Source organism: Pelodiscus sinensis, chromosome 13, assembly GCF_052426305.1.
Source record: "Pelodiscus sinensis isolate ZL-2025 chromosome 13, ASM5242630v1, whole genome shotgun sequence".
Lineage (NCBI taxonomy): Eukaryota > Metazoa > Chordata > Testudines > Trionychidae > Pelodiscus > Pelodiscus sinensis.
The window spans coordinates 614,066-641,760 of NC_143064.1; the positions used below are offsets into that span (position 1 = coordinate 614,066).

General features: G+C 46.3%; 1 protein-coding gene across 2 annotated transcripts; it reads right to left on the bottom strand.

The window, feature by feature from the left end:
- Nucleotides 1–1,416: 1,416 nt before the first annotated feature.
- On the bottom strand, nt 1,417–27,021 carry NONO (non-POU domain containing octamer binding). Of its 2 annotated transcripts, none has more exons than XM_075918005.2 (11): nt 26,866–27,021; nt 23,110–23,231; nt 18,804–18,997; nt 15,845–16,146; nt 13,939–14,034; nt 12,219–12,415; nt 10,430–10,514; nt 9,578–9,680; nt 6,174–6,216; nt 5,385–5,494; nt 1,417–2,404 (listed from the first exon to the last, which is right to left on the bottom strand). In XM_075918005.2, exons 2-11 carry the CDS (start codon nt 23,219–23,221, stop codon nt 2,267–2,269), a joined length of 1,380 nt encoding a protein of 459 aa, XP_075774120.1. In that variant the 5' UTR covers nt 23,222–23,231; nt 26,866–27,021; the 3' UTR covers nt 1,417–2,266. The 2 variants fall into 2 exon arrangements, with proteins under 2 accessions (XP_075774120.1, XP_075774119.1); XM_075918004.2 differs by having other exon boundaries at nt 18,804–19,024.
- Between the last annotated feature and the right edge of the window lie 674 nt (nt 27,022–27,695).

Genomic DNA, 27,695 nt, shown 5'->3' on the forward strand with positions numbered 1-27,695 from the left:
TTTCACTGTCGGCCCCTAGGCCAGCCAAAGAATTGAATCGAGGTACCGCACTATTTATAGACAGAAACAAACCATCTGATGCACACTGTACAGACCATCCTACACCAGTGACGTGCTTGGTGTCTCCCCTTGTACTTTCTTCCAAAGCGGTCACTGCCCGTTCTGCTTTCCTACTTGTTTCAAACTATTTTATCATGTACTCAGCTAGGTGTCCCTGTACTGCCCTGATGGAATGGATTTACCTGGGCCATGTGCTTCTATCCGTGCTAGCTCTCTCTCCTACAATAGACAGTAAGGTGTCATAGAACTCATTTTTGTAAATAAGGCTATTCATAATTTATGCTTCCTATTTACTGAAGCAAAATCATTGCAAACCCTTTTGGCCTGCAGGACCATCTCCTGCCTCCATTAGGGCGAGGCATTTGGAACCCTCCTGATTCGATCTCCCTTCTCATTTAACAGCTCTCAAGTTACACACAGTCTCCTGCTGCCCTTCTACCTTCTCCTCCCCAAAAGTATCCCTTGCTTTGCAGACATAAAAAGGAGGAAGGAGTTTAGAAACTGGAGAGTAGAGCCTATCCGAATATTCATATTTCCCATTTCCACATTTGAACAAGAGAAAAAGCTTCTGTTACCTTAGGATACATCCAGACTACACCTCTGTTGACAGAGAGATGTAGATTAGGGATGTCGAAGATCCTGTAAACCTCATTTTATGAGGGATAAGGGAGCTTTCGAAAATGAGTTGTATTTTCAAAAGATCCGCATCTAGACTGCTGTTTTTTTGAAAAAAGCTCCATTTAAAAAAAAGCCGTGGCCCTGTTTATGCTAATGAAGTGCGAGATATTTAAATCCCCACTTCATTAGCAATTTCAATGTGCTTAATCGACATCTCTGTCAGAGGGGTAGTCTAGACACACCCTTAGTGTTGGAAGCAGTAATAGTTCTGTTCTTTCTATTTACACCTCAACAGAAAACTCTGAAGAGATCTTATTAAAGGCATAAACCTCTGAATTCCCTAAGCATAGCCCCTGAACGTGAGGCTGGAAGGCCCTAACCATCCCATCAAAGTTCCATCTCAAATAGCATTTCTGCCGAGGATGATGCTGTTGAAGAACTCGCAAGGGTTAGATAGTTTCTACACGTTGTGGATGAGGACAGCAGAGATGTAAAAAAACAGAATAAAATATTAACCGTGTAACCAATACAAATTCTATGAGTTACACGGTTAACTGCTCCTGGGGCTGGCAAGTCTCCTGGCAGCCCTATGCCGAGTTTAATCAATATCCAGTTAAATTCTTACATCCCTAGAGGATAGCACTGCAATTTTGCCTCCACTGACTGGGGCTTCATGTGCATCAGTCTGCATGTACCCAGAAGCTTTAGTCAGGAACAGAAGAGACTGCACACAAGATAAAAAAGGCTTAAAATCCACTTTAATAATGCATTCCTGTAACATTCCTCAGACAAAAATCAAACTTGTTAGTGGGACGATTACAGCTCGTGTTCAAACAGTTTACACTAAATGAAAATCTTGTAGTAGTTCTACACAAGACAGGCAAGATTAAGGTTATACAAACAATAGTTTCAGTTAAGTCTTCAGCATGAGATACAGTATCTTTGTCCAATAGATTGTACTTTACTACCAGTAAAAATAAACAGCGGTACAACACATATCAAAGATCTATTCAATCAAGAGCCTTCCAGCCATTCAGGCTGCACATGACAGTCCACTACTTTAAAGAAATAGATGGTCCAGAGAAAAAGTAAAAACTACAAGTTAAAAAACATAAACCCCTCCTGGTTTCACTACATGATGGGTCATTTGGAGCTATATAAATTTACAGGGCCACTGAGGGCTGCAAAAGATCCAAGGGCTGCCTTACTTCTCCAGAGACTTGCCTGTGCTCTCAAAGGAGCCATACTAGACGAATGCCAGTACGTCAAGTGTATCTAGGTTAGTCTCAGGACTGCAGCAACATGTAGGAAACATGGAATGGTAAAGGCATCAGGGTTCTACTGGGTCTTACTTTTACTGCACAGCTACTGAAGCCTCCCAGAATCCACTTTTCACATTGAAATGATAGGAATGCACCACATTAAATTTACTAAAACCTTTGTCTGCACTCCCCTTTTGCCTAGACTGGCTTTGCCAAAGCAGGCCCTAATTAAACTACTATGAAGAGTTACCCCCAAGTAGAACCCTATGAGGCCTGCAAAGACTCCTTTCCTCTTTGGGGGGCGGGCGGGCAGGAGCTTAATCCTGTTAGTATCGACGACGTTTGTTAGGGCCAAAGTCCCCCCCAGGATTTCCTCTGTTGAAGGCAGGTGGATTTCCTCCCATAGCTCCGAGTCCTTCCATTGCGCTGCCCTGTCCAAAGCGATCAGTGGGCGGTGGTGGTGTCTTGTACAGGGCGAGAGCACAGAAGAGGCAGAAAGGAGAAAAGACTTAAGTTAGAAGCAATTCCAGCCCAGCTGGGTCTGATCAGGACTCCACAGAACCAACTGACTACCACCTCAAGTCATTAAGTTACCAGAAAGCTTCAGATCATTCAACAGGGAAGTATACAGAGTAAACTCTTCATTCAGATAACTAAGTGCCAAAGAAAAAGTCAAATTCCCCATAAAATTCCAGGCCAAGCACACTGGAAAATAGCCACACAAGCCTGTAGACTAATGCCCTGCAGTGGGCTGAGTAATGCAGTCTAGGGTCTTGAGAATTCCACAATTCTACCACAACTGCCCAACCCAAACCCCACTGGTGGACACCCAACACCAAACAGAATTAAAACTGCAGGTGATCAAGGGTTTGGAACCCTGATATGTGATCAGCAGGGCTCGCCAGCCGCGCGGTTCGGCATGCTGCGCGGCTGTAACGGCTTGTCATCTACTCGCACTAACTGTCGAGCCCTGGCTATCAGTGTTGCTAAGGATTTTACACAACTAAGGGGTAAGAAAATGGCAACCCCCCATTTTGCTCTCCCCGACAGAAATGGCCTGGACCAGCCTTGGTCTTGTGCTGCAGGCCATATTCTCACAGGCCCCTCCTAAGTGAAGGACTGGAACCACTGTCAGTGGCAAGAATGGCTGGATGCAGGACCTATTCCTTACCAGACCAAGCAGTTGCTTTGGGACACAGGGATCCATTATTTCCCAGCACTAACATGTGGCCAGTATAGGCAGGGTTGGCTTTCAAAGCACCCTCTAAAAGCCTCCTGCCCCTATGAATTCCACTTTCAATCCCCAATCTCCTTTTCAGTGTGCCTGGACTACCCTCCTTTCACATTTCTCCCTCGCTGATTCCATCCTCTCCCCCTCAGCAAACCCACCAATCTGCAGCTTACCTACACAAAGTTGGCCACCACCTATGACACTGATCTAGTAACAAGATAACTGAAGAGGCCTCAGATGGCAATATATGATTCACTGGCAACTAGGGAAGCTGCTTTTGTAACCTTTGGCCTCTCCCACCTGTCCCCTGGCCAGCTCCCCAAAGTAAGACTCCCAGAACACTTAGACACTAAATATTTACTCGATTGCCACACTCATGCTGTGGATGTGATACTATACCTCAGGCTGACAGACGAGGAACAAAGAGGGAAGCTTTGAAGCTGTCATCCCTGCACACTATCAAAACCAGATTCTTTACAAGCGAATTTAGTTTAGCTTTCTAAAAAGTCATTATGATTCCCACCCTTTTACCTTCCTAACACTACATTAGTCACACAAAATTTGTTAAAACTAATGAAACCTCAAACATTTGGAAGTTCAGAATTCCAGTGAAGACATGCAACAACCCTACCTTTGCCTCTACAGCAACCTAACCTTCATTTCTTTGTCCGTTACACCATTTTCACAAGGACTTTGAGTAGTCCACATACAATGGCCGAAACAATCGTACTAAGCAAACATATTACCTTGATACAGACTGCAGATATAGTATCAAAAATATTCACCACAAGCATTGGTTTTATATATGCTGTCAAACACGCATGTTTGGTAGTGAAAAAGCATCTTATTTATCACACTAACTCTTTCTTTTCACGTGTTGTAATTTCTTAATCTGGGCTAGGTGGTATGCATATGTAGATACATTAGTCCAATCATACTTGATTAATTGCTGGGCCATTGAACCTTAAGAGTGGAGAAATGGCTACCTTTCATATGCTATTTGTCTAGTTAGACTTCACAAAATGAATGTAGAGACTAGTTTAATCACGTGGACATAAGGCAGAAGTTGGCATAGCATCTGCCAGATTCAGAGTAAAGCATTCAAGTTTTTGGTCACTGCTGAGGAAATGTGCGAACAGATGACTCTCTTATTCACTTTTCTTATGGCCTTGTTGATGGAGCACAATTTGGCTGCAGGTTTCTTTGGAGCAGAGCCTTCATTCTGGATTTCTAATAGATGGAATTTTTTACCTTCTGGTACCAATATTGAACATTAACAGTTTTTACCCGATGGCTCTTTTGGGTTTTTGCATTTTGGAACTGTTTAAAATGATACATACTGCAAAGCAAGAAGCAGGATACCTGAGGAGCTCCTAAATGTTATAGGGCATTTACAAAGAGGCAGGAAGGAAAACAGTCAACAAACTATGAGGGGCTATTGATCCCTCCATCCACAGCGAAGAGAATGAAAATCCTCCAGCATCCACTACAGAGGAAAGAAACCAGTGGAAAGGACGAAAGGAGAGTACATTCCTAAAACGGACTGTTTATGACTAGGGGTTTTCCTCTCTCCCTAATTCTTCCCTCCATCTCAGAACTGTGACAAAGAAAAGTCTCCATTAATCATGTTTTTTTATTCTGAAGACTCTTTGCAATGAAAAGCTACCATTTAGGTTGGCAAAAATAAGCAAGCATAGGTCTCCAGACATTCTGTGTCCTTTAATAGTCACACTTCCAGAAGAGCCTAACAACACACTTTGGTCTTACTTTAGGGGGATTTGCCACGGTCCTCAATGGGAGCTGCCAGACAGAAAGCTCTTGAAAACCTGGACCAATAAACTGCCTGAACCAAGATCCCCAATTCAATGGGGTTTCCCAAATATACATATCCCCCTCATATAAAAGATGTAATACTTCAAATACGTTTTAGGATAACTCATTTTTGAGGTACAATATGACAGAAAAAAAGTGTTTGAATTTTCAAAAATGTTAACCAAGTCACTTCAGATTAGGGCAACAAGTTCCATGCTGGCTATGTATTATAGGTGAACACTGGCCTCTGAGGGTACGGGAGGGGGGGATGTCAAAAAGGAGGTCTGAGATAAAGCATGTCTCAGCCTTAACAGAGAAACTGCTAACTGAGCCTCCACAGTGAGCCACACATTGTATTCATTAAAAGGGCCCAAGAAGGGAGTAGCTAGAAGATACATTACCATTCCCATGGCTCCATCAGGCATCATAGCTCCTGGACCAGCTGCAGGAGGTGCACCAGCTGGGACAGGGGTGGCACCCATAGCCCCTCTATTGTTCATGCCTATGGTACCTGAAAAGAGAGATCGGATGAATATTCCAAGCAGATAAAATGTAATTCGCAGGGCCTGTCTCACCAGTTTCCCACCCCAGGGAGGGAGTTTGTACAGAACAGGTTGCCTTGAATTTATAAAATACAATGGTGATCCAAACCTAAACTCAATCAACCCGAAAAGCACACATTCCAGACTGTCAAAAGATCAATTTCAGCTTCTCTTAACCTTCCACTACTCCTTTATTTACAGATTTCTGCCCAACTAGCCTAAAACTGCAGATAGTAAACTAGAAACATGGAAATACAATCAATGGATCTTTACCCATCTGACCTTTCTGCTTGCTGAGCTCAGCATCTTTCTGTACGTTGTACCTATTTCTTAAGGCACAAGTCTCCTTGGGAAATCTCAATTCCATTTAGGCTCTACCAAGTTCCATCTGTAACACCTGCTTAATGAGCTAAATGCTCTATAGATACACTTGAAGTGGAAAAGTGCATCCCACCAAATACTCCTCATTTTGCATGCTGTGAGCTGCCATGGGCTTTACTTGAGAATGCAGGCATTCTGATCTTAAGTGTACTCTACTAAATACACAATTAGTAAAACAAAACTCTCCAAGAGCAGATCCAGTGACTGCAGACAGAGGAACTGAACGCATGTAGAACCAAGAAAGACAAAACCACAGGCAGCTCTTACCTCCCATGCCCATCTGTCCCATGCGCATATCCGGCGGCTCTCTCTGAAAGAGATTTATTTCACACCACATCATTTAAGACATTCTCCAATAAACCCAGAGAAATTCAGTAGATGTTATCATTGAAGACTATATAGGAAGTCATTCCCTTGGAAAAGTTGCAAAAGAAAACGAACCATTCACCCCACTGAACATCTGTCCACTGATGAACAAATAAAATCTCAATTTAAAGCTAGAAATCTGCAGGAGAGTTTGCCACATGCACTCTGCATATTTAAAGCACAAGTGTGAGTATATAGCTAGGATATACTCCTGCCCCCCCTTTGCCCTCTTCCTCCCTGGTGCTCAACCCCTCACCACCCTCTCTGCCCCAGTTCTCCTCACACGGCTCGCTCCATCCCTCACCTTCCTCATGCCCACCCCTCCTTTCAACCCTTCTTCTCCCGACATCCACACCTTCCCTCTCCTTCCTCTTGCCCTCATTGCCCCTTCCTTCTCCTCTCCCAGCATCACCCTGTACGCTCCTGTCTCCCACTCATACCTTCCCCCTCTCGCCCCCGCCTCATCTTGGCCCCCTGGCATTTGTCCCTCCTCTACCCTGCCCCTTGCCCCCTCCCCTCAATCCCTTTCCCCTTCTCATCCCCACCTTCTCTTTAGTACTCCCCTTGCCTCACCATCCGCCCCCCTCAACCTCCTCTAGAGCCCTGGTGCCAGGGCTGGGCTGTGTGGCAGGAGGCTGCCCTATGAGCAGGGACTGGAGCTGGGGTCGCGGTACTATTTTTAGTACTGCCTCCCAGGCTCCAGCTCTCACCACGAGGCCCACCCTGACCGCAGCTCCAGTCCTGGGGAAGGGCTGAAGTAGGGACAGGGCTGCATGGTGGCTGCCCTGCTGCTCATGGGGCAGGGCAGCCACCCGCAACTTACCCCCAAGCAGCTTAGCAGCCACTGCGTACCTCTGCTAAGGAGGTGGGCGGGACAAAAATTGTTGGTGCGTGCCCGCACAGGCACACACTTTAGAGGAAACGATGGCACACAGTTTACCCTTGATCTACACCCATGGCGTCCAACCAGTTCTGAAGCGAACTAGCCACATTCGACCAGCCAAATAGCCACATATGGCTAGTGAGTTGGTCACCACGGACCTACACAGTGCCTGTTCAGGATTTAAGATGATTTTGTACAGATACAGATAGCTCAGGATACCCTTTAGTGTGGCTACAGTTATTCCACTTTTATACCAGTATAAGTGAATCCACATTAGAGGGCTGCACCAATTTAACTACCAGTTTCTTAAAAGAAATAAAGCTGTTCAAAAACTGAGTAGATCAGCCCACTGAAACCACCTCTACTCCAAGGAGCTTACAGCTAAATATGACAAAACTACATGAGGGAGATATATATGGGAGAACACTAGAGTGTCATCAACGGGCTTCAGAGTAGACATTACTGAGCTCAATATGGGTCAAGAAAATTAAGTTACTATTTCAAGCTGTCTACATCCTCAGGCAGACCATACAGCATCAGCCATGCTGTTATATTTGGAAAGTTTTCTTCACAACCATGAAGGAAAGAAACATTTAAACAAAATGGATGTCATGTAGGCCATATAAATACTTCAAACAGTATGCATATACAGTTGGAAAGCAGATTCCAAGCTGTCGGTACAAGGCACAGTTTACGATTTCTAACTCCTGGGATTCGAGGTGGCAGCTAATACAACATCAGGATTAAAAGCAAGGTGGTTTCTGAAATGAGATTTTAAGAGCTGATTGTGCAAACTGCCAGTGTTAGAAAGAAGTGAAATCCCAACGGTGTTGTTTTCAGTCCTACTGATCTGTGAAATACGGTATCAAGAAATCAGTTATCATCAGAAAGGTTTGCCATTCTAACAGTTGGGGAACTGCAGTATCCAATATCGTGTGCTAATTTTACAAGTACTGATTTTAATGGCAACACACTGTCATGCGCCTCATGATGCAGCAAGTCACATTTAGACAAACAGCCTAGAGGGGATGCAGCAGTTTTCAGGATGTTATTGCGGCCAGGCATGCATGTAACTCTGGTGGGGCTAAGGAAAGAGAGTCAGGACGGAAATTTCAATCACTGCTCCTAGAATACAACCAATTAGCAGATGCTCTGCTGCAAAGGTTAACACACTGTGGATCCTAAATGGACTGCAGCAGGAAAGTGCATTCCCATCAACAGGTGGATTTCCATATGTATGGTTCCAGGCAAAACTACATTTGGGTAAAGTTAAGAGAGTACCTACTGGTAAATTACATTAGAGATACTATAATTATCCCAAAGCCAAACATTAACCCCCCCCCCCCCCCCCCCCAAAACCGCACTGAAATTAAAGAACAAACAAAACAAAGGAAACAGTTAAGGCACTTGAGTAATCTTAATTCCTCTTGTAGTGGGACCATGCAAGAACCATCGTCAATTTTAGTGTCTGCAATTCTCAACAAGATCCAAGTGAACTGTACAATACCGTTCCATTTAGGGATATTAGATACCACAAAGTCGAGCAATTACATGACTATTCGATAGTCCCCAGAGGAGGGGCCGGCAGCCAGTGCACTCCTGGACCCATTCCTGGGAAGCCCCCATCATCCTGCACTGCTGCCTCTATTAGAGGCAGAAGTGTGGGGAGGCAGGTAGGGATATCAACAAGTAGTTGACTAGATGATCAATAATCTTGTTCACTACTCACATTCCCCCCACTTTCTGCCCCTGTATCAGATGCAGCAGGAGGAGCAGGAGTTGGTGCTGGGGGGGGAGCCAGCTTAAAAGCTGGTTCCTCCTGCCCCAGCACACAATGCTGCTTCCCGCCCCCTCTACTACAGAGGCAGTAGTGCAGTGTGACGGGGCTCCCCAGGAGTGGGGTCGGCGCATACTGACTGCCAGCGCCACTCCAGGGACTATAGAATAGTCGAGTAACCAACCAGAATTCATGCAGTTACTTGACTATTCTATTACCCAATATCTAACATCCCTAGTGGCGGGCGGGAGCCAGTCCACGAGGGGAGCCGGTTTAAAAACCAGCTCCCTGTGCAGACCGGCTCCTGCTTGCTGCCCTATGCTGCTGCCTCTGATACAGAGGCAGCAGCAACCCCTGCCTGCAGAGAGCTCAGATTCTCTCCCCACTCTCCCCGGCCTGCGGGGTGCTCAGACCTCCCACTGACAGAGGTTGCTGCCACGGAGCAGCCTCTGTCTGCAGCGAGCTTGGGCCTGCCACGGACAGACTACTTCATGGCAGAGTCCCCTGTCCCTCTTCTCCCTGCTGTCTCTGACTGAGAAAAATATATGTCCAGTCATATTCTTATCAGCAGAAACCCTGACCTATTTGGACAATGATCCTTCTGACAGTAGCTGTATGTGGATAAAGAGGCAGGAGAACTCATACCGCATCAGGGAAATTCCCTTTAAAGCCCTCTTGCTGGCGTCTCATCATCTCCTCCTGCTGCCGCCTCATTTCCTCCTCACGGCGCCTGCGTTCTTCCTCCTGCCTGCAAGGAAAGGACCTAGTAAACAGATTCTGTATCACAGGGCAAAGTGCTGCACAGTGGGCAGTAATGATCACACGGCTCTTCCAGATAAAGTGTAGCATTAAGCTCTTCAATATATTTCTAGAGCTAATGAAAACTTTTATTTCCAACCCTTCAATTCAAGTGAACTTATTAGAAAAGAGTGCTGTCAGAGCATATGCTACACTTCTAAATGCTATTCATACATTGCCAAGTGGTTCCCCAAGCTGTGCTCCACAAGAAATTGGTCTTAATATCCTCCTGGTGGCCCCCAGAATGATCTTGAGAACCAAGCAGTAAGACTATAGATGAGTTGGGAGAGGAGAGTCTCAAAGATCCTTGAGTGACCAGAAGAACAAAAAGGAGGAGGCTGGGGCAAGGGTTTTCTCCACCTGCAGCACTAGAGCAATTAGGGTTACTGCAGAGAAGCCTGGCTTTTGTATATGCATCTGAAAGCCAAATCTGAGCCTATTAATGAAAAACCAAGGACTAGTCAGTGTTCTGCAAGGTCACTAGCACAGACCCCAAAAACTTAGACTTGGCTTATGAAGATTTATTATTTATTTAAATATTTTTTGCCCCACCTTTCTATTTAAAATATTCAAGATGACCCAGAAGAGTTTGAAAATGGTATTGTTAAATGGTGCCCAACTACTCTAGGCAATGGAAGACAAGCCCCAGTTTAACAGGATGTGTAAGTGCAGCAATAAGAGGCAAGCACCTCCCTTTACCTGAGCTCCAGCTGTTTACGTTTCTGTACTTCTTGGTTATGTAGCTCCTCCATTCTCCTTAGTTCTTCTTGACGTCTCATTAAGTCTGGAAGATGTGACAGTAGAAGCCAGTCACTGGGCCAACTGCCATTTCCTGTGCAGGCTGCAAGGTGACTACACCAACATTCCCCCTCCCCTTCTATGAATCCCAACCTGAACCTCAACTTAACAGTCAGTTTCCAGACCAAGAGATTACACATTACTAGTTTCTGGCCTAAGTTCATTCTGCTTATCTGGGGCTCCTTGCATTCCTTTACCCTCCCACAGAAGGTGCTACTCCCACCATATCCCTCTATTTTAGTGATTCCCTGCATTCCCTGCACTCCCTCCTTCTTAGCTGAGGCTGTGTGCCTCATAGCAAGGTCCTATACTCCTCCCCGCCTTGCATGCCAGCAGTTCTGTATGTGCCCCATTTCTTCTCATTTCACAGCAGGAACACCCTCCTCCCAAGCCAGCAGCTATGTACACACGTTATTTCCACTCTCCCCCCATATCTTCAGTTTTCCCCATGACACGGGATGTGTGTGTTCCATACCACGGTCCCAAACTTGTGGGGATCCTGTGGGGAACTGTTTGCTCCCCATTCTGGGTCTGTTCCCAGCGGTTCCACATCAGGATCCCACAATTTTCCCTGCACTGTCATGGTTCTGTGCACCCACCATACCATGGCCTGTGTGCATGCTCTCATTTTTGCGTCTGCCCTTATTATTTGCCTGGGAGGTAAGCCATTCAGGGTGTCACCATGTAACACTACCGCAGGCCTGGGCAAAACACCTTCTGCGAGCCGGATCCAGCCCGTCAAGCCACCAGATTCATCCCACGGATACAGCAGGGAGCCTCAGGCAGGCTCTCCTGCACACCACTCAGAAAAGTGGCTGCAGAGCTGTTTGTGCTTCACAAACTGAGCAGGGAGGAGTGATGCCTCATGAGCTACTCCCACCCCCAGCACACGCACACTGGCCAGCCCCATCTCCCTACCCCACATAAGCTTAACCCTCTGCCCCTCTCCTAAGCCCATACTCCCCCTCTCAGACCCTGCACCCCAATCCTCTGCCCTAAGTTACAACCCCCCCCCCCCAGCCTAGGTCACAACCCAAACCCCTGCACCCCAATCCCATGCCTCAGGTCACAACTGCCTCCTTCACCTAACCGCCGTCCCAGACCCGGCACCTCCTCCATTAATATAGAAGAGTGCTGCTCAAAAAAAATCTTGGAGTGCCACCGCGCCCACCCCATCAAAAATTATTGCCTACCCCTGCTCTACTGGGAGGGCAGGCACAGACGAGACTAAGATGTTCACAGACTGACACTCATTCACAACTGCAGGAGTGCCTGAATCTGTGGATTTGCTAAGCAGACAATAGGGGCTGTGTATATCTCATTTTACTTTTCCAATTTCTCCCCAAATCAATAGGGAACTGATACCTAGGGTATTCCCTGGGATTCTGAAATGGATCAGATGCAGTAACTTGTAAATACAGTATTATAGACATACAAAGAAATGCCATCAAGTTAAGTGCAGGGTCTCTCAATCTTGGCTAGGTAGAACTTGAGCTGTCATCCTACAGAAGACAGCTGAACAAAAGTGTGCTATACCTTACAGCAGATCTATTCAACATGCCAGTGATGACTGCTAGTCATCCCTCCCCTAGGCCCATCATCATCCAATATTGGTCTGGTTACTGACACTCCTGGCTTTCAGAAGAAGCCCTAAGAATGGTCTTGGGCCAATGCTGATCGTGGCTCTTACCTTGCCTCATGAGCATAACTTGGTGCTCATGGCGAGCGGCTTCCATCTCCATTTCCAGCTTCTCTCGTGCTTCCTTGATGTTGCGGTCCACCTGTTCTTGCTGTTGCTTTTCCATCTCTATTAAGGCTTTCCAGCGCATGGCATATTCATACTCAAAAGAACCTGGCTGTGCAAACCTAGGAGGCTGTTCCCGCTCCCTGAGGGAGAAGGGGAGATCAGGAAGTGAAGCAAACCCAAGGAGGAAAATAAAGATTCATACAAATGAAACAAGAGATGCTAATTAACAGCTACAAAGGGGAGAGATCACTAACACTTAGAATATCTTCTCCAAGGAGCTGCCGTCTTGTCAGCCTGACACAAATAGAATTCTCACTGCAATGAAGGGGAAGCTGCTCTTACAGCATCTTAGCAAATGGTCTGGTAGCACTTTATAAACTAACTAAACATGTAGATGGTACCATGAGCTTTCGTGGGCACAGCCCACTTCTTCAGATAACCGGAGTTATGATTAGCGGATAAGGAAACTCGAAATAAATAGGAGAAGGGAAGGGGGGGGGGGAGAGAAGATGTTGTCACCCACCCCCCTACTTCTATGCATAAAGTATCAGGAGAAAGGGTGCTAAACCTGAGCAGATAAAGATCAAAGTCAGTGGATGGATAAGGCAGGAAAGATATCATTCAGAAAGTAGTTAGCACCTTCATTGATAAAGCTTCCGCCACCCCATATCTTGATTAAGTCGATAATTAATTGAATTGAATTTGCGTATGTATTGTGATTCCAAGATCTCCCTGTGGATTTGGCTTGAGGAACTGGCCTGTGACAAGACCGCCACCTTCAGATCTGTGAGATTATGGTTAGGTAAACATAAATGATCTGTTTACCTAACCATAATCTCACAGATCTGAAGGTGGCGGTCTTGTCACAGGCCAGTTCCTCAAGCCAAATCCACAGGGAGATCTTGGAATCACAATACATACGCAAATTCAATTCAATTAATTATCGACTTAATCAAGATATGGGGTGGCGGAAGCTTTATCAATGAAGGTGCTAACTACTTTCTGAATGATATCTTTCCTGCCTTATCCATCCACTGACTTTGATCTTTATCTGCTCAGGTTTAGCACCCTTTCTCCTGATACTTTAAGCATAGAAGTAGGGGGGTGGGTGACAGAACATCTTTCTTCCCCCCTCCCTTCCCTTCTCCTATTTATTTTGAGTGTCCTTATCCTCTAATCATAACTCTGGTCATTTGAAGAAGTGGGCTGTGCCCACGAAAGCTCATGATACCATCTACATGTTTAGTTAGTCTATAAAGTGCTACCAGACCATTTGCTTACTGTTTTTTTTTCCTGTAACAGACTAACTCGGCTACCTCCTGAAGTTACTGCATCTTGCTATTTTCCAGCAGAGGATCCTATCTGAGGCACTGGCATGTCATCTCCGGATATAACATTGAAGGAACTACAAGGTAGTCCCAATTACATTCTGCCCCTCCAGGCAACTACTCCTGAAAACATCATATGCCTGAACAGAAGTGGTGTTTTCAAGAAGCATGCAGAAGTTAGTAAGGAAATGCATTTAGGAGTAGAAGAGAGAATGTACCAAGGCAATAAGAGCCTTTAGCTAGTTTGTGATCGTGTATTTTCCCAAAGATTAAGACATCAGTCTCCTGACTGGTCCACCATTAACACCATTCTTCTTTCCAGAGGGGGGACATACTTGTGAAACTGCTGGTTTTTGATGACTAGTTTCTCCGGCAGTCCCTCCTCATCATCATACTGGTCCATGGGCTCCACTGTGACAGGTCGAGGGAATCTGCAAAGAAAAGAGGCCACATGATTTCAGTGTTACCTAGACCTTGGCTGATGGCAGGCCAGCTTCTCTGTTCAGTAGAACTTACTGCTCTCTATCAACAAAGTTTGATTAACAGGACATAAGAAAACCATCTAAGAAAATGACAGCCAGAATACAGGTGAATGTCACCTTCACACACAAGTTATAGATTGGTACTATCTGGATTTCGAGTGTGACTTATTTGAAACTGCTTCTACAATCCCTTTCTTTAGAGATAGCTACTTCTGATCCCTGAATTAGCCAATGATAGTTACCAGAGATGTGCTATGAGTGAAGATTTCCAAACAGTCTGGGCAAAGTCCAAAGACCCTCCATTGCAGCCCAGCTGCAGTACATAACTGGCCACTCCCAGCCATATACCGGAGAGGCTAGCACAGAAAAAAGAAAAGTGAACAGAACTGAGCTGTTTTTTGAAGTTAAAGGTGTCTGTAGAATGATCTCAGCGTATCCAGCAGCAGAACGAGCAACACCATCTCCAAACCTTTTGAAAAAAGTAAGGTATGGCAAGGAGATAATAAGGGAATAGGTGCAGCAAATAAAAGTGTTACTTAGAGAATAAGTGGATTATAAATCAAATGCAATAACACCTGAGCTTTAACAGCCATTATCAAATTAACTGACTTTAGCACAATCTAGAATTAGTTCCATTCCTAAGAATGTACCACTATCTCCTCGGGAACATTGGACTCTGCAAATCTGTTAGGTGTCATTGAAATGCTCAAGCATGGAGGCTAGTGAGTTGCAGCCAGATAGAGATAGGTATCTATCACAGTCATCACACACACCTTCCCCCCCAAACCTATGCCCGCTGCCAGTATTGGGTACAACTTTGTCAAAAAAAGTAGACAAAAACCCATTTCCATAATCAATTCTGAGGTGATCTAGGAATGTGAAGGACTAGTTAACTATCCGATAAGCAAATGCTTATTGGATAATCAACTAGTTGCTTCCCCCCCTTGCAGCAGGCGGGAGGGAGAAGAGAGAAGAGAGGCCTGGGGCCAGACCCCAGGTTCCACGCAGTGCTGCTGCTTTGAAAAGCTACATGCAGTCGGGGCCAGCTGGGGTGTCCCCAGGCTGCTCAAAGTGGCAGCACTACACAGAGCCCGGGATCAGCTGGGGACTCCCCAGATGACCCTGGGCTCCACTTTGAAATTCTGTGGGGGAGCCCCGTGTCAGGCTCATTGCGGCGTTTCAAAGTGGCAGCAGCACACTGGTCCCGGCTGACCCTGGGCTCTACGGAGTGCTTTCACCTTTGAAGTGTAGCAACAGCCCTAAGGCTGTTGCTGCACTTCAAAGGCGGAGGCGTCCTAGCGAATAGTCGATGCAAAATGCATCGACTATTCAATTAGTCATTTACCCAATACTTAGAATCCTTAGGGTGACCCAGACTACACAGCAACCCACACAAACACTTTATTCACTTGCCATCCATACATTACTGGGGGAGGAATAGTTTCTACTTCTTCTGGACTACCTAAACTGCCCAAAGAAGGCACTGTCTATGAGGAACCTCAACAGCAGCAGCCCCAGATTAGTACACTCAATCTCATGGGCAGCCTCCAGGAAGGAAGGCAATTTTGAACATAAGCCTGTTCACAGATTTAGTCTAACATGATCCAAATATAAGACAGGAAGTTTGTCATTACAGAACTTACATTTATACCACACGTAGCCCCATTTTAGTATTATAGGATCAGTGGTTCATAAGCTAGCACCTGCCTGACAAAGCTGTGCACTTTCCAGGACAGCACTTCTCACTCTCCGCACTTACGTGGTGAGCAGGAAAGACCCTTCGCTACATCTGTCCAGAGCTTTCCTAGCAGCAGGTTTTCCTGAGAACTCCACAATGCCTTTCCCGGAGGATCTTCCTCTGTCATCCACAATAACCACAGCCCTTTCCACCTGGCCAAACACAGAGAAGGCCTCCTCCAGGAGCTCATTTGACACAAATTGAGGAAGATTCCTGACAGTCAACGATGCGCTGTGGCATGCGAAGCGCACTCTTAGCTGCTTCCCACGGAGAGGCATGTTGTCTAGTTCCACCTTTGCAATCTCTGCTAGAGTGCGAGTTTCCTGAAGACAAGAAAGTTATCATTAAAACTTGCAATGCAGTATGGAAATATTTTTCCTGACACAGAAGCAGAGGACAGTCACTAGCTTGTCTTTTCCTGCACTAACAGTACAGTGAGGAGAACAAGGAATACTCTATACAAAGGATGCCTTAGTAATGTCTGTAATAAAATAAAGTCTTCTGACCATTATCCAAAGTGCCAGTTAAACTAGTTCAGGGGAAAAGTGTGAAGTTTGGGATGAGAAGATAAAAAGAAAGAAAACATCTACAAAACTTGAAAGGAATGTTGCAAGGATTACAGATAGTAGCTAGGAGTTAATATGAAGTAAGCATACATCTATGAATGGTGTGAGGATGATGGCAAGAATTGCCACTTCCCTGATTCTTTCCAGTAGTTAGTCTGATGATTGACACGGGAATTGCTTAGTATATGAAAGTACAAGACAGGCAGGAGCCTTTCAAACTCTACAGGCTTATTACCTGAATTACTTAGTGGAAAATATGAAAACTTGCATCATATACTCATCATCATCATGGCTCGACAATCTATTGAATCTACTCGCCTGTGGTGAGTAGATTTCAGCCCGACGCCCCGTTTACCGGCGGCACGCACATGCGCAGTGCGGGGCTGGCAAGTGGCTTTCGCCATGGTTTGTCAAGCCCTGATTATCATAGTACTTTAAAAGCTTTTAGCTTCTCTCCAAACTGCCCATCTTGTGTGTTTCAAGACACAAGTGTCAAGATAGTTACTTCAAGCTTCTTGATGTTCAATATAAGCAAAACACTTGCATACCACTGAAAATATAGGTTGTGTCAAATGAACAGCTGTTATACCAGCTTTACATCTTCCTTGCTTGAATAGGATACCAAGACACTAGCTTGGAGAAGGGGAAAATCCTATTCCTATGACTAAAGCAGCTGTCTTGAAAGAAATTAAGTAATCTTGTTTAATTTATAACTGAACAGCAGCTAACCTGCTATATAATACACAACAGTAAAAAAAAAAAAAAAGAACCAACCGCCAGATAAATACAAAACAAAAGAGATCAATTTTCTGCTAGTAAGCGAAGGAGGGGAGAAATGGTGACATGCCCAAAACCTTGGGTTAAAAAAGGCTCCATGAGCTTATTTAATTGTATTTACCTATAAGCATTTCTATGGCACTTTTTACCAGGGCTCGAAAACAATACAATCTACTCGCCCGTGGCGAGATTTCAGCCACGCGCCTCCTCGTTCATTCGCAGTGCGCGCATTGCAGCTCTTGAGCATGTGCAGTACAGGGCTGGCAAGCAGTTTTCGCCACTGTTCGTCAAACCCTGCTTATTACAGTGAGTGAACATCAAACAATGGCTTTTATCCTCTCAACACATGAGATAGACTCTGCACCCATTCTACAGAAAGGAAACCGAGGCACGGGAAAAAAGCAGCCTGCCTGAGGTCAGACAGTAAACGTGGCAGACACAGAAATACCCCCAGATCTTGAGACAGCCCAATGACTTAATCACACATCTTCTCTTGCTGCCCTTATATGTAGCTTAAAATCACTTCCAGTGACAAACCCGCTTTTTTTCAGGGGGAGGATGGGTAGGTAATGGAAGAGAGGCAGCCTCAGCTGCTAATTCAGTTAGTACAGAACAATACTGCTTTATGACACTTCCCTAATTCTGATCAACTAGGAGTTTCACTAGGCTTAAGAATGCCCACCACTAGCAATAATTAGAGGCTGACTCTCTCACATCCAGCAAGAAACTATATGAAGTTAAGGTCTTTTACCCAAAGGTTCCCTGCTTTTTGCCAGTTTCACCTGTAACCGCAAACTTGTTCCTCATTTCTCTACAGCCACAATGAGACTTGAAAGGCACAGCATATACTGAATGGCAGGCATTAGGGACACTAATTGGCACCCATACTCTCCCTCAGAACAGGCGTCCATCTACACTAGCTGTCAAAGTTGGTTCCAATGTATTCCATACTCCAGAATTAAATGTTAACATCCATGTGAAGTAAAGATGTTAAGGACTAGTTAACTATCCGATAAGCATTTGCTTTGAAATGCTAAGCAGAGCCTGGGACCAGCAGGGGAGTCCCCAGCAGATCCCGGGCTCAGCAGAAATGCTGCACAGAGCCCAGGATCAGTCCCCACCTGACCTGGGGCTCCGCATGGCATTTCCATGGAACTGGGATCAACTGAGGACTCCTCAGCTTACCCCAGGCTCCAGTGCAGCATTTCAAAGCAGCAGCGCAGCATGGAGCACAGGGTCAGCTGGGGACTCTCCAGGGCACTTCCACTTTGAAATGCACAAAAGCCCCCAGGGGGGCCCTTGTGCATTTCAAAGGGAAAGTGTCCTTGTGGAGGCCAGAGTTAGCAGGACTTCCCACTGGCCTTCAGGCTGCATGTGGAGTTCTGCATTCCTCTTTCGAAGTGTACAAGAGCCCCAGCAGGGACTCTTGTACATTTCAAAGAAGGAATGCGGAAGTGCCTATCGACTAGTCGAGAAGTTGATGGAAATTCCATCGACTACTAAATTACTCACTATTTAACTGAAGACACCAGTTTCTTTAGCAAAGTAAGTTAGCATGGTTACTATTTCCAATGAGCAGCACTTCTAACATCAGAGCCCTACCACAGAACATCTTAAAGGCAACAATAACGACTCACCAGCCTGATAAAGCCAAAGCCTTTGTCTTTGTGTATGAAGACTTCACCTGCTTTCCCATATTTCTCAAATAACTTTCTCATCTCCTCCTCAGTAATATCTGGGGGCAGGTTCCCCACAAAGAGGCGGCTCCTCTGAGTGAATGTCTTTTCACCAGGTTTCCGAAAATTCTTCAGGTCAATAGTGAGGCCTTCATCTGAGGGGAATAAGGTACACAGTCGCTCTACAATTGGGGAATAAAGTCCATTATGTTACATCACAGCAAACAAAGACATACAATAATAGCTAATTCCACCCACTCACCCAACTCTGGAATATCTCCAACCAAGTACAATAAGGAGACAGTATTTCAGTAAGGGCCAACATTCTGATGACAATGAGGTTTGCAGGAACTGTATTGCTTCGTAACAAGGCACCAGCCACTGCGTGAGGCAGAGTCCAAATGAGGAAGTAGGAACCTTGGAAGAATGCAGCAACCTTCCTAACTTGACTACTGTGACAAAAGATGCTTTTGATTACCGTATGAGCTACGGACATCAAAATCATATAGTTAACTATACCAGTGTTTCTCAACCAGTGGTACAAGCCTGGGGGTACGTTAACAACTGAAATTTGGAGAAAACTGAATTTTTGTTTTAAGTTTTACAGTGCTTTGTACTTTTTACGTCAAAAAAATTTCACCGCCCATCTAGCTACGATTAAGTTGTTTAAACAAATGTGTTTCAATGGTAGAAAAAAATTGTGAGTGTCTGAAAACTGTTGGTACTGAGGGTACTTTTTTTTTTTTAAAGGGGTACTTTATTTTAAAAAAAAAAGTGGAGAAACACTGGACTATACAATTAACTGATAAGCCTAGGCTTATCGGTTAATCTTGCCAACTACACCCTGCACCCATTTCCACTTCTCTTGCTGCCTCTGCATCAGAGGAAGTGAGGGGGGGGGGAGCAGAAGCCAGTTTAAAAGTGCCCCCCCCATGCTGCTGCCTCTATCGGGAGGGGGGGGGGGATGGAAGAGTGCAGGGGAGGCTGCTGCAAAGCAGCCACTGTTCGCAGCAGGCCCGAGCTCCCAGAGGACAGCAGTAGCCCCTATCCACAGGAGTCCGAGCTTCCCACAAACAGAGGCATCACCTGCATCTGCCTCAGAGGCAGAGGTGCAAGGGGCTCCCCAGGAGTGGGGCCAGGGGGCACACTGACTGCCGCCCCGCCCCCAGGGACTACTGAATAGTTGTGTAACCACTAAGATTCCATGCAGTTATGTGACTATTCAATTACCAGATATCTAACATCCCTAGTAGAGCTTCCATGTTCAAGACCACAGCTTGCTATCAACAGAAAAGCTACAGTTTTCTAAATTGCTAGAGGATTATCATCCTGGAATGAATTCAGAACTCTGATTCAGACAAAAAACATTCAAAAGATGCTTACATAAGTGAGCCTTGCCTAGTACAACAGAAAAAAGCATATATTTCAGTCATCTACAGTCTGGGAATACACTAGATCCAAGCTGGAGAGATAGCAACTATCAGCTATAAAACAGAACCAAAAAGCCAGCAAATTCATGATAAATCATAAAATATAGTGAGGCAGAGAATATTAAAGTGCACAGCTACTATAATGGTAGAAAAAATTATGAAAAATGTTCTGGCTTTTGGCCTCAGGCAATAGTTACAAAGATGATATTTAGGGACCAACTATAAGACACATGAATACACTAGTGGTGGCTTTAGGAACTGGATCGCCCATTGTAATTCTATTTAGCTTTTAATAGGTCAGACAAGGATCCCAAGATAGAAGCCAATCATTTTAAATCACTATTGGTAATCTTTTTGTGTCGGGGGCCACTGACTCATCAAAAAATAACTCGGGGCCCCACACAAGTGAGAAACAAAAAGAAAAAAGCCTACTCAGACAGGACTAGGGATGTTAGCAACTAGCTGACTGATAAGCTTTTGGTTATCGGATAGCTGAGTGGCAACTTTATTAGCTTGGCTGCCTCTATCAGAGAGGCAGAGGCACAGCGGGGAAATGGCATGAGTGGGGACTGCTTGAGTCCCTACTCACACCTTTCCCACTATGGGCATTTCAGCTTTTGAAATGTACAAGAACCCTCTGGGCCTCTTGTATATTTCAAAAGCAGAAGTTCTGCAGGGACCAGGGGATGAGTGGGGACTCAAGCAGTCCCCGCTGGCCCTGCGTGCACCAAGGGGGAGGGACAGGAGCTAGTGCTGAGGGGGGAGAACCTGGCTTAAAAGTTGATCCCCAGCACTGTCTCCAGGTCCCCGCCACCCCCGGGTGCCTCTATCAGAGGGAGTGGAAGGGGGATAGGGGATGCTGCTGTGAAGCAGCCTTTGTCTGTAGGAGTCCCAGCAGGGAGCTGGGTGCCCCGCCACGAACAAGGGTTGTTACCACCAATCAACCCCTGTTCACGGCAACTAGGGCTGGCCATGGAGAGCCCTGGCTGCCACAAACAGGGCCTGCTGGACTCAGAGCAAGCGAGGACTCAGCAGTCCCAGCTAGCACCGATTACTGTGCTCTGCATTTTAAATGTAATAAGGGCCCAGCGGCTCTTACTACATTTAAAATGCAAACCTGCAGTGCAAGTGGCTCCGGAGCCGACATGAGCCAGGACTGTTTTGGCTCCTGGAGGTACCCCCACTGCAGCTCTGCACAGTGGCGCTGATCAATGAATCATATACTCGATACATTTGTATCAACACTGATTAGCCAGATAATCGCATTTTAACACCCTTAGACAAAACTCCCAACTGAGGAGGAGAAAGACACTCCCCACATTTCCCTTGAACACTAGAGCCTAAGGGGGCCCAGGCTAGTAGATTTTGTGGCTCCAGCCCCATAGGGAGGAAAACAATGGGGGAGGGGGGATTGAGCTCTAGCACAGGCTCCCCAGCACTGGGGAGGTCCCTGAGCGTAGGGGGCTGGATGCAGGCAAGCCAGGGGCCGTATTCAGCCCTTAAAACACTCCTGTTTTAAGCCACCTATATTTAGAAATCAAGAATTAAACTCCCTGTTAGACTGGGATAGAAGGCTGGCCAATCACTTTAACACTGAATTTGAAGAGCTATATTTTTTTTTATATGTGGCATTTATGCAGGAGATTCCACATTCAAAGCACAGCACAACTTTTAAAGTAAATGACCCATCCATGTAACCAGATTCCGGGCCCAGTCATCCATAAAAGGCAGCTCTAGACCCACACAACTACATGCTTCTAAACCATTAAGTTAGATTCTACTTCTTCACCTTAAGATCACCATCACCAAACCGCACCAATATCATGGAGCTCCAGCCCACAGTGAACATGGGCAAACTTCAGTAGATTGGACTTATTGGCACAGCAATGCTGGCATATACTACTGGCCCTCTAATGCTGGAGTCTCAAGCTGCCAAAACAGGAGATTACCCTGCTAAGAAGTTTAAGTCTGATGTGTGATCAGGTAAGACTATAACCACATCTATGCTGACATCAACTCTACCCCATCAGTATCTAGGAAGGACTGTGCCAAGTGGTGTTATGGTACAGCTTTGGGAAGGGGGCTGAAGAGAGAGCGCGCCAGTCACAGACAAGCCACCTTTCTCTTATACAATCCACACTGGTGACACTGAAGGATTGGACAGATTTGTAGTCCTTTCGGCGGTGAGATTTACCAGAAGATCCTATATAAATAAGGAAGCAGTCTTTGAATTATGGATGTAAGGGGTTAGTTGACTCACCGATAAGCAGAAGCTTATTGGTTAGCACTATTTATTAGTTGCATTCCCCTCCTCCCCCTCTGTATTATAAAGAGCAGGGAACTGGTGTGCAAAGTCACTGGGGCAGTTCCTGGTCCCTGGGTCCATCAGACAGCTTAAACCACCTCCCCTTCCCCTGCTGCAGCTCTGCATTATAAAGGACAAGGAACTTCCCTGTCCTTTATAATGCAGAGCGGTACCAGGGGAAACGGGGGGGGGGGGGGGGGGGGGGGGAATGGTGTTATGCTGAGGAATGACCTGCGAGACCAGGGACTGCCCCAGCAAAAAGAACTTTCATATATCAAAAAGAACTTTCATATAAAAAGATAGAATGCAAGTGTGTATATTCATGAGCAAGGATTGGCAACAGAAAGTCCAGAGGAATTTGGCAGCAGAAGAGGATCGAAACTAGTCCTCTCTCATGGGATTTCAGAGCATTTCAAATAGGGAAAGAACCTGTGACAGTTTTAAGTGAAAATTATGTCAGGAGCTATCATGAAGGCTCTTCAGCAGCCCAGAAGATTAAAACCATCAAGAATGACTTGCATCATCTACTCACTCTGGCTATTGGTTTGCTGCCCGTTAGCTGGAATAGATGGCTGTTGATGCTGATGCTGTTTTCTTGGAGCATGGTTCTGCTTCTCCATGTTAAAGCCTTTGTTGCCTTGCATTTTTCCCAACCTGAGAGCAAACACATCATCAGTTATACATCCCTGAAGTAAACAACTGCAACTTCCAACACCCACAATGCCACAACTACTTTCTTGCAATTAGCAAAACAGAAGCATTTCTAATCTCTGCAATCCCAAACACCTGGGATAAACAGACAATAGGAGGGAAAATGCAATTTGAACATAGGATATCTGATTTAAAGTAACCTCTAGTCAATGATATGTCCAGCTAGTGTGCTCTGACGTACCAGCCACACTGATACTACAAAACCAGGAAAAAGATCCTTCAAGGGAAAAGTCAACTTAAAATCTAGTTGGCTTTCAGTCCTGCATCTGACTCCTAATGCCAAACTTTGTAATTAATATTTTTTCTATTTTTTTAAATTATTTCTCGTGTGGCTATGTGAAAGAACCACAAACACAGGTGAAAGTGCAACACTGAATACAATATAAACCATTCAAATGCACAAAGAAAACTGAAAAGGCATTTAATTTTAATAAGATGCATCCCTTATAACAGTAGCAAGTAAAAGAATTCAAACAAGTTAACTATGTCCCTTTTTTAAATACATCAGAAGCAAAAGTCATGCTGAACAACTAGAGGGACCACTGAACAACTGGCTAAAGGAGTACTTAAGGATGATAAGGCCATTGTGGAGGAACACGTGAATTCTTTGCATCAGTCTTCATAGCTAAGAACATGAGGGAGATTCCCAAACTCAAGTCATTCTTTTTAGGTGACAAAATTGTGGAGCTGTACCAGACTGAGGTGTCATTAAGAACCCACTGGGGGGGGGGGGGGAGGGGCAATGTTGCACAGTAATAAGTCACCAGGTCCAGATGATATTCACTGAAGTGTTCTGAAAGAATTGAAATTGAAATTGCAGAACTGATAACTGTGGTATGTAACCTATTTAAACCAGCTTCTGTACCAATTTATAAAAAGGGCACCAAAGGCAATCCCAGCAATTGCAGGCCGTCAGACACATAGATGGAAGTGATTTGTTGGCAAAAAGACAACAGATTTTGGAAAGGGAAATCGTACCTCACCAATCTACTAGAATTCTGAATAGTGCTAGAAATGTAGCCGTGTTAATCTGGTGTAGCTGAAACAAAAACAGGACCATGTAGCACTTTAAAGACTAACAAGATGGTTTAATAGGTGATGAGCTTTCGTGGGCCAGACCCACTTCCTCAGATCAAATAGTGGAAGAAAATTGTCACAACCATATATACCAAAGGACACAATTTTCTTCCACTATTTGATCTGAGGAAGTGGGTCTGGCCCACGAAAGCTCATCACCTATTAAACCATCTTGTTAGTCTTTAAAGTGCTACATGGTCCTGTTTTTTGTCTAGAATTCTGAGGCAGTCAACAAGCACATGGACAATGGTGATGTAAATAACAGAGTACTTGGAAGAAAGTTTTTAAAAAGGACCCTTACCAAAAGCTCTTAAGCACTCAATCTGCAGCAGCAGTCAAAAAAGCAAACAATCATAAAAAAGGGATAGAGAATATTGTATTGCCTCTGTATAAATCCATGGTACACCCACATCTTGAATACTGCATACAGATGTAGTCACCTCATCTCAAAAAAGATATATTGGCATTGGAAAACATTCAGAAAGGGCAACAAAAATGATTAGAAGTTTGGAACAGGTGCCATATGAAAAGAGATTAAAAAGACAGGGATTTTTCAGCATAGAAAAAAGGAGACTAAGGCGGGGGATATGATAGAGGCCTATAAAACATGACAGGCATGGAGAAAATGAATAAGGAAAAGTTATTTACTTGTTGCCATAATATAGAAACTAGGGATCACCAAATGAAATTAACAGGCAGCAGGTTTAAAACAAACAAAAGGAAATTTTTCTTCATGCAGCACACAGTCAACCTGCGGAACTCCTTGCCAGAGGATGTTGTGAAGACCAGGACTAACAGGATCCAAAAAAGAACTAGATAAATTAATGGAGGTTAGGTGCATCAATTACTATTAGCAAGGATAGGTAAGATTGATGTCCCTAGCTTCTGTTTGTAAGAGGCTGAAAATGGATGACAGGAGAGGGATCACTTGATGATTACCTGTTCTGTTCACTCCCTCTGGGGCATCTGGCATTGGCCACTGTTGTAAGGCAGGATACTGGGCTATATGGGCTTTGGTATGATCCAGCATGACTGTTCTTATGTTCTTAAGTAAAGTAAGTGGTCATGGGACAACAGGAAAGGTCCTTGGACCAATAACTGGTTAAAAGACAGGAAATAAACTAAAGGAATAAATGGTCATTTTTCAGAATGGAGAGAGGTAACTAGTGGTGTTCCCTAGGGGTCTATGCTGGGACTGGTACTACTCAATATACTCAAATGATTTAGAAAAAGGGTTAAACAGTGAGGTGGCCACATTTGCAGACAATATAAAACTACTCCAGATAGTTAAGTCCAAAGCAGACTACAAATAATTTCAAAGCAGACTGCAAAGAGATTTCACATAGCTGGGCAACAAAATGGAAGATGAAATTCGTCTTTGATAAATGCATAGGAATGCACATTAGCAGTTATCACTCAAAGAGATATTGGAGCCATTGTAGATGGTTCTCTGAAAATACCTACTCAAAGTACAGCGGTCAAAAAAGCACACAGAGTATTTGGAATCGTTAAGAAAGAGATAAGACAAAAAATATCATATTGCCTCTATATAAATCCAAGATACACCCACATCTTGAATACTGCCTACAGATGTGATCATACCATCTCAGAAAAATATACTGGAATTGGAAAAAATTTGAAAAGGGCAACACAAATAATTAGGGATATGGAACAGCTTCCATATGAGGGAAAATTACTTAGAACTGGGACTTTTCAACTTGGATTAGAGACAACTAAGGGGGGATAGAACATACAAATGGAGAAAGTAAATAAAGAAGTGGAATTTACTCCTCATAACATAAGAGCAAGGGCCACCAAATGGAGCTGTCAGGCAGCAGGTTTAAAAACAAAGGGAAATATTTCTTCACTCAACAGAGCATCAATCTCTGGTTCTCTTTGCAGGGGAGGTCAGAGTCACAACTATAAAATGTCCCGGAGATTAGTTCCACGGATGCTACTGGCCTGGGCGGGCACAGACCGCGTCCGAGGCTGGATACTCGCCCCTGCTCTGTCCCTCCCCCCGGACACCCGGCAGCGGCCGTTCGGCCTCGCTCAGGCAGGTCTGGGCTCACGGTGGGGGCCTGGCGGTGTCCGCGCGGCGCTGTGCGCTCTGCTCAGCGCGCCGCGCCACGGCCCATGGGCGCTGCAGGGCCCAGCGGCCGCCACGGGGCCCGCGCAAACGGCGCCTCGGCCAGGCCGCGCGCTGCGCCCCGAACCGGAACTAGAAGCCGGCGGCCGTTGGCGGCCCGCGCCAGGCCGAGCGGCGCGGCCCGCGGGTCCCGGGTCGCCCCCGGGCGGGACTCCCGCTGGGGCGGCCGCACGCACCGCGCAGGGCCGCGGGCCGGCGAGGCGGGTGGGGGGGGGCCGGGCCGCGCCGCTGAGCCAGGCCGCGCCGCGCGCAGCCGAGGCCTCCCGCCGCCCGAGCCGGCCCCGCCCGCACCCACTGAGCCCTGGCGGAGCCCGGGGGCCGCTCCCGGGCCGCCGCCCGCAGCCGCCTCACCTGTCCCCGGCTCTCGCGCCCACCACAGACCGGGGGCCTCGCGGCCTCCTCGCCTTCCAGCAGCCTAGGAAAAAAGAGCGCGCGCGGCCGGAAATCGGACAGCCGAACCAGCTCCCCAAGGCCCGCCCCTAGCGCTCTCCGATTGGCCACCGTCCTGCTCTCACTCGCCGTTCAGTGGCTCCTGCACGTGCTGATCACTGAAAGCCTAGAGCGGGACAGGGCAGACGGCACACTCGCGTCTCCAATCGGCGCTTATTGGCTGAGCGGGCCTCGCGGCCCGCCAAACTAGCCGCCAATCATCCCATCAGGCACCAAGTTTAGTTGAGAGGCTAGCGACGGACAAAGGAACGAACAAGCGAACCCCTCAGCGTGCGCATGCGCATTGAAGGGGGGAGTCTACGCAAGCGCGGAGCGGGGTGGCGATACTTAAAGAGGCGAGGCCCTCCCGCTGGGCGCGGCCAGGCAGCCACGCGGTGACCGGTCAGGCCGGGGGGGTTAGCCCGCAGACAGAGGGGCCTCCAGTGCTGACACCTCCCAACCCACAAACACCCCCGCGCCGTGCACCCAGAGCCAATCCCATCGCCTGGCCGTGCCACGCCGTGCCACGCCGTGCACCCAGAGCGGCCCCCATCGCCTGGCCGTGCCACGCCGTGCACCCAGAGCCAATCCCATCGCCTGGCCGTGCCACGCCGTGCCACGCCGTGCACCCAGAGCGGCCCCCATCGCCTGGCCGTGCCACGCCGTGCACCCAGAGCCAATCCCATCGCCTGGCCGTGCCACGCCGTGCCACGCCGTGCACCCAGAGCGGCCCCCATCGCCTGGCCGTGCCA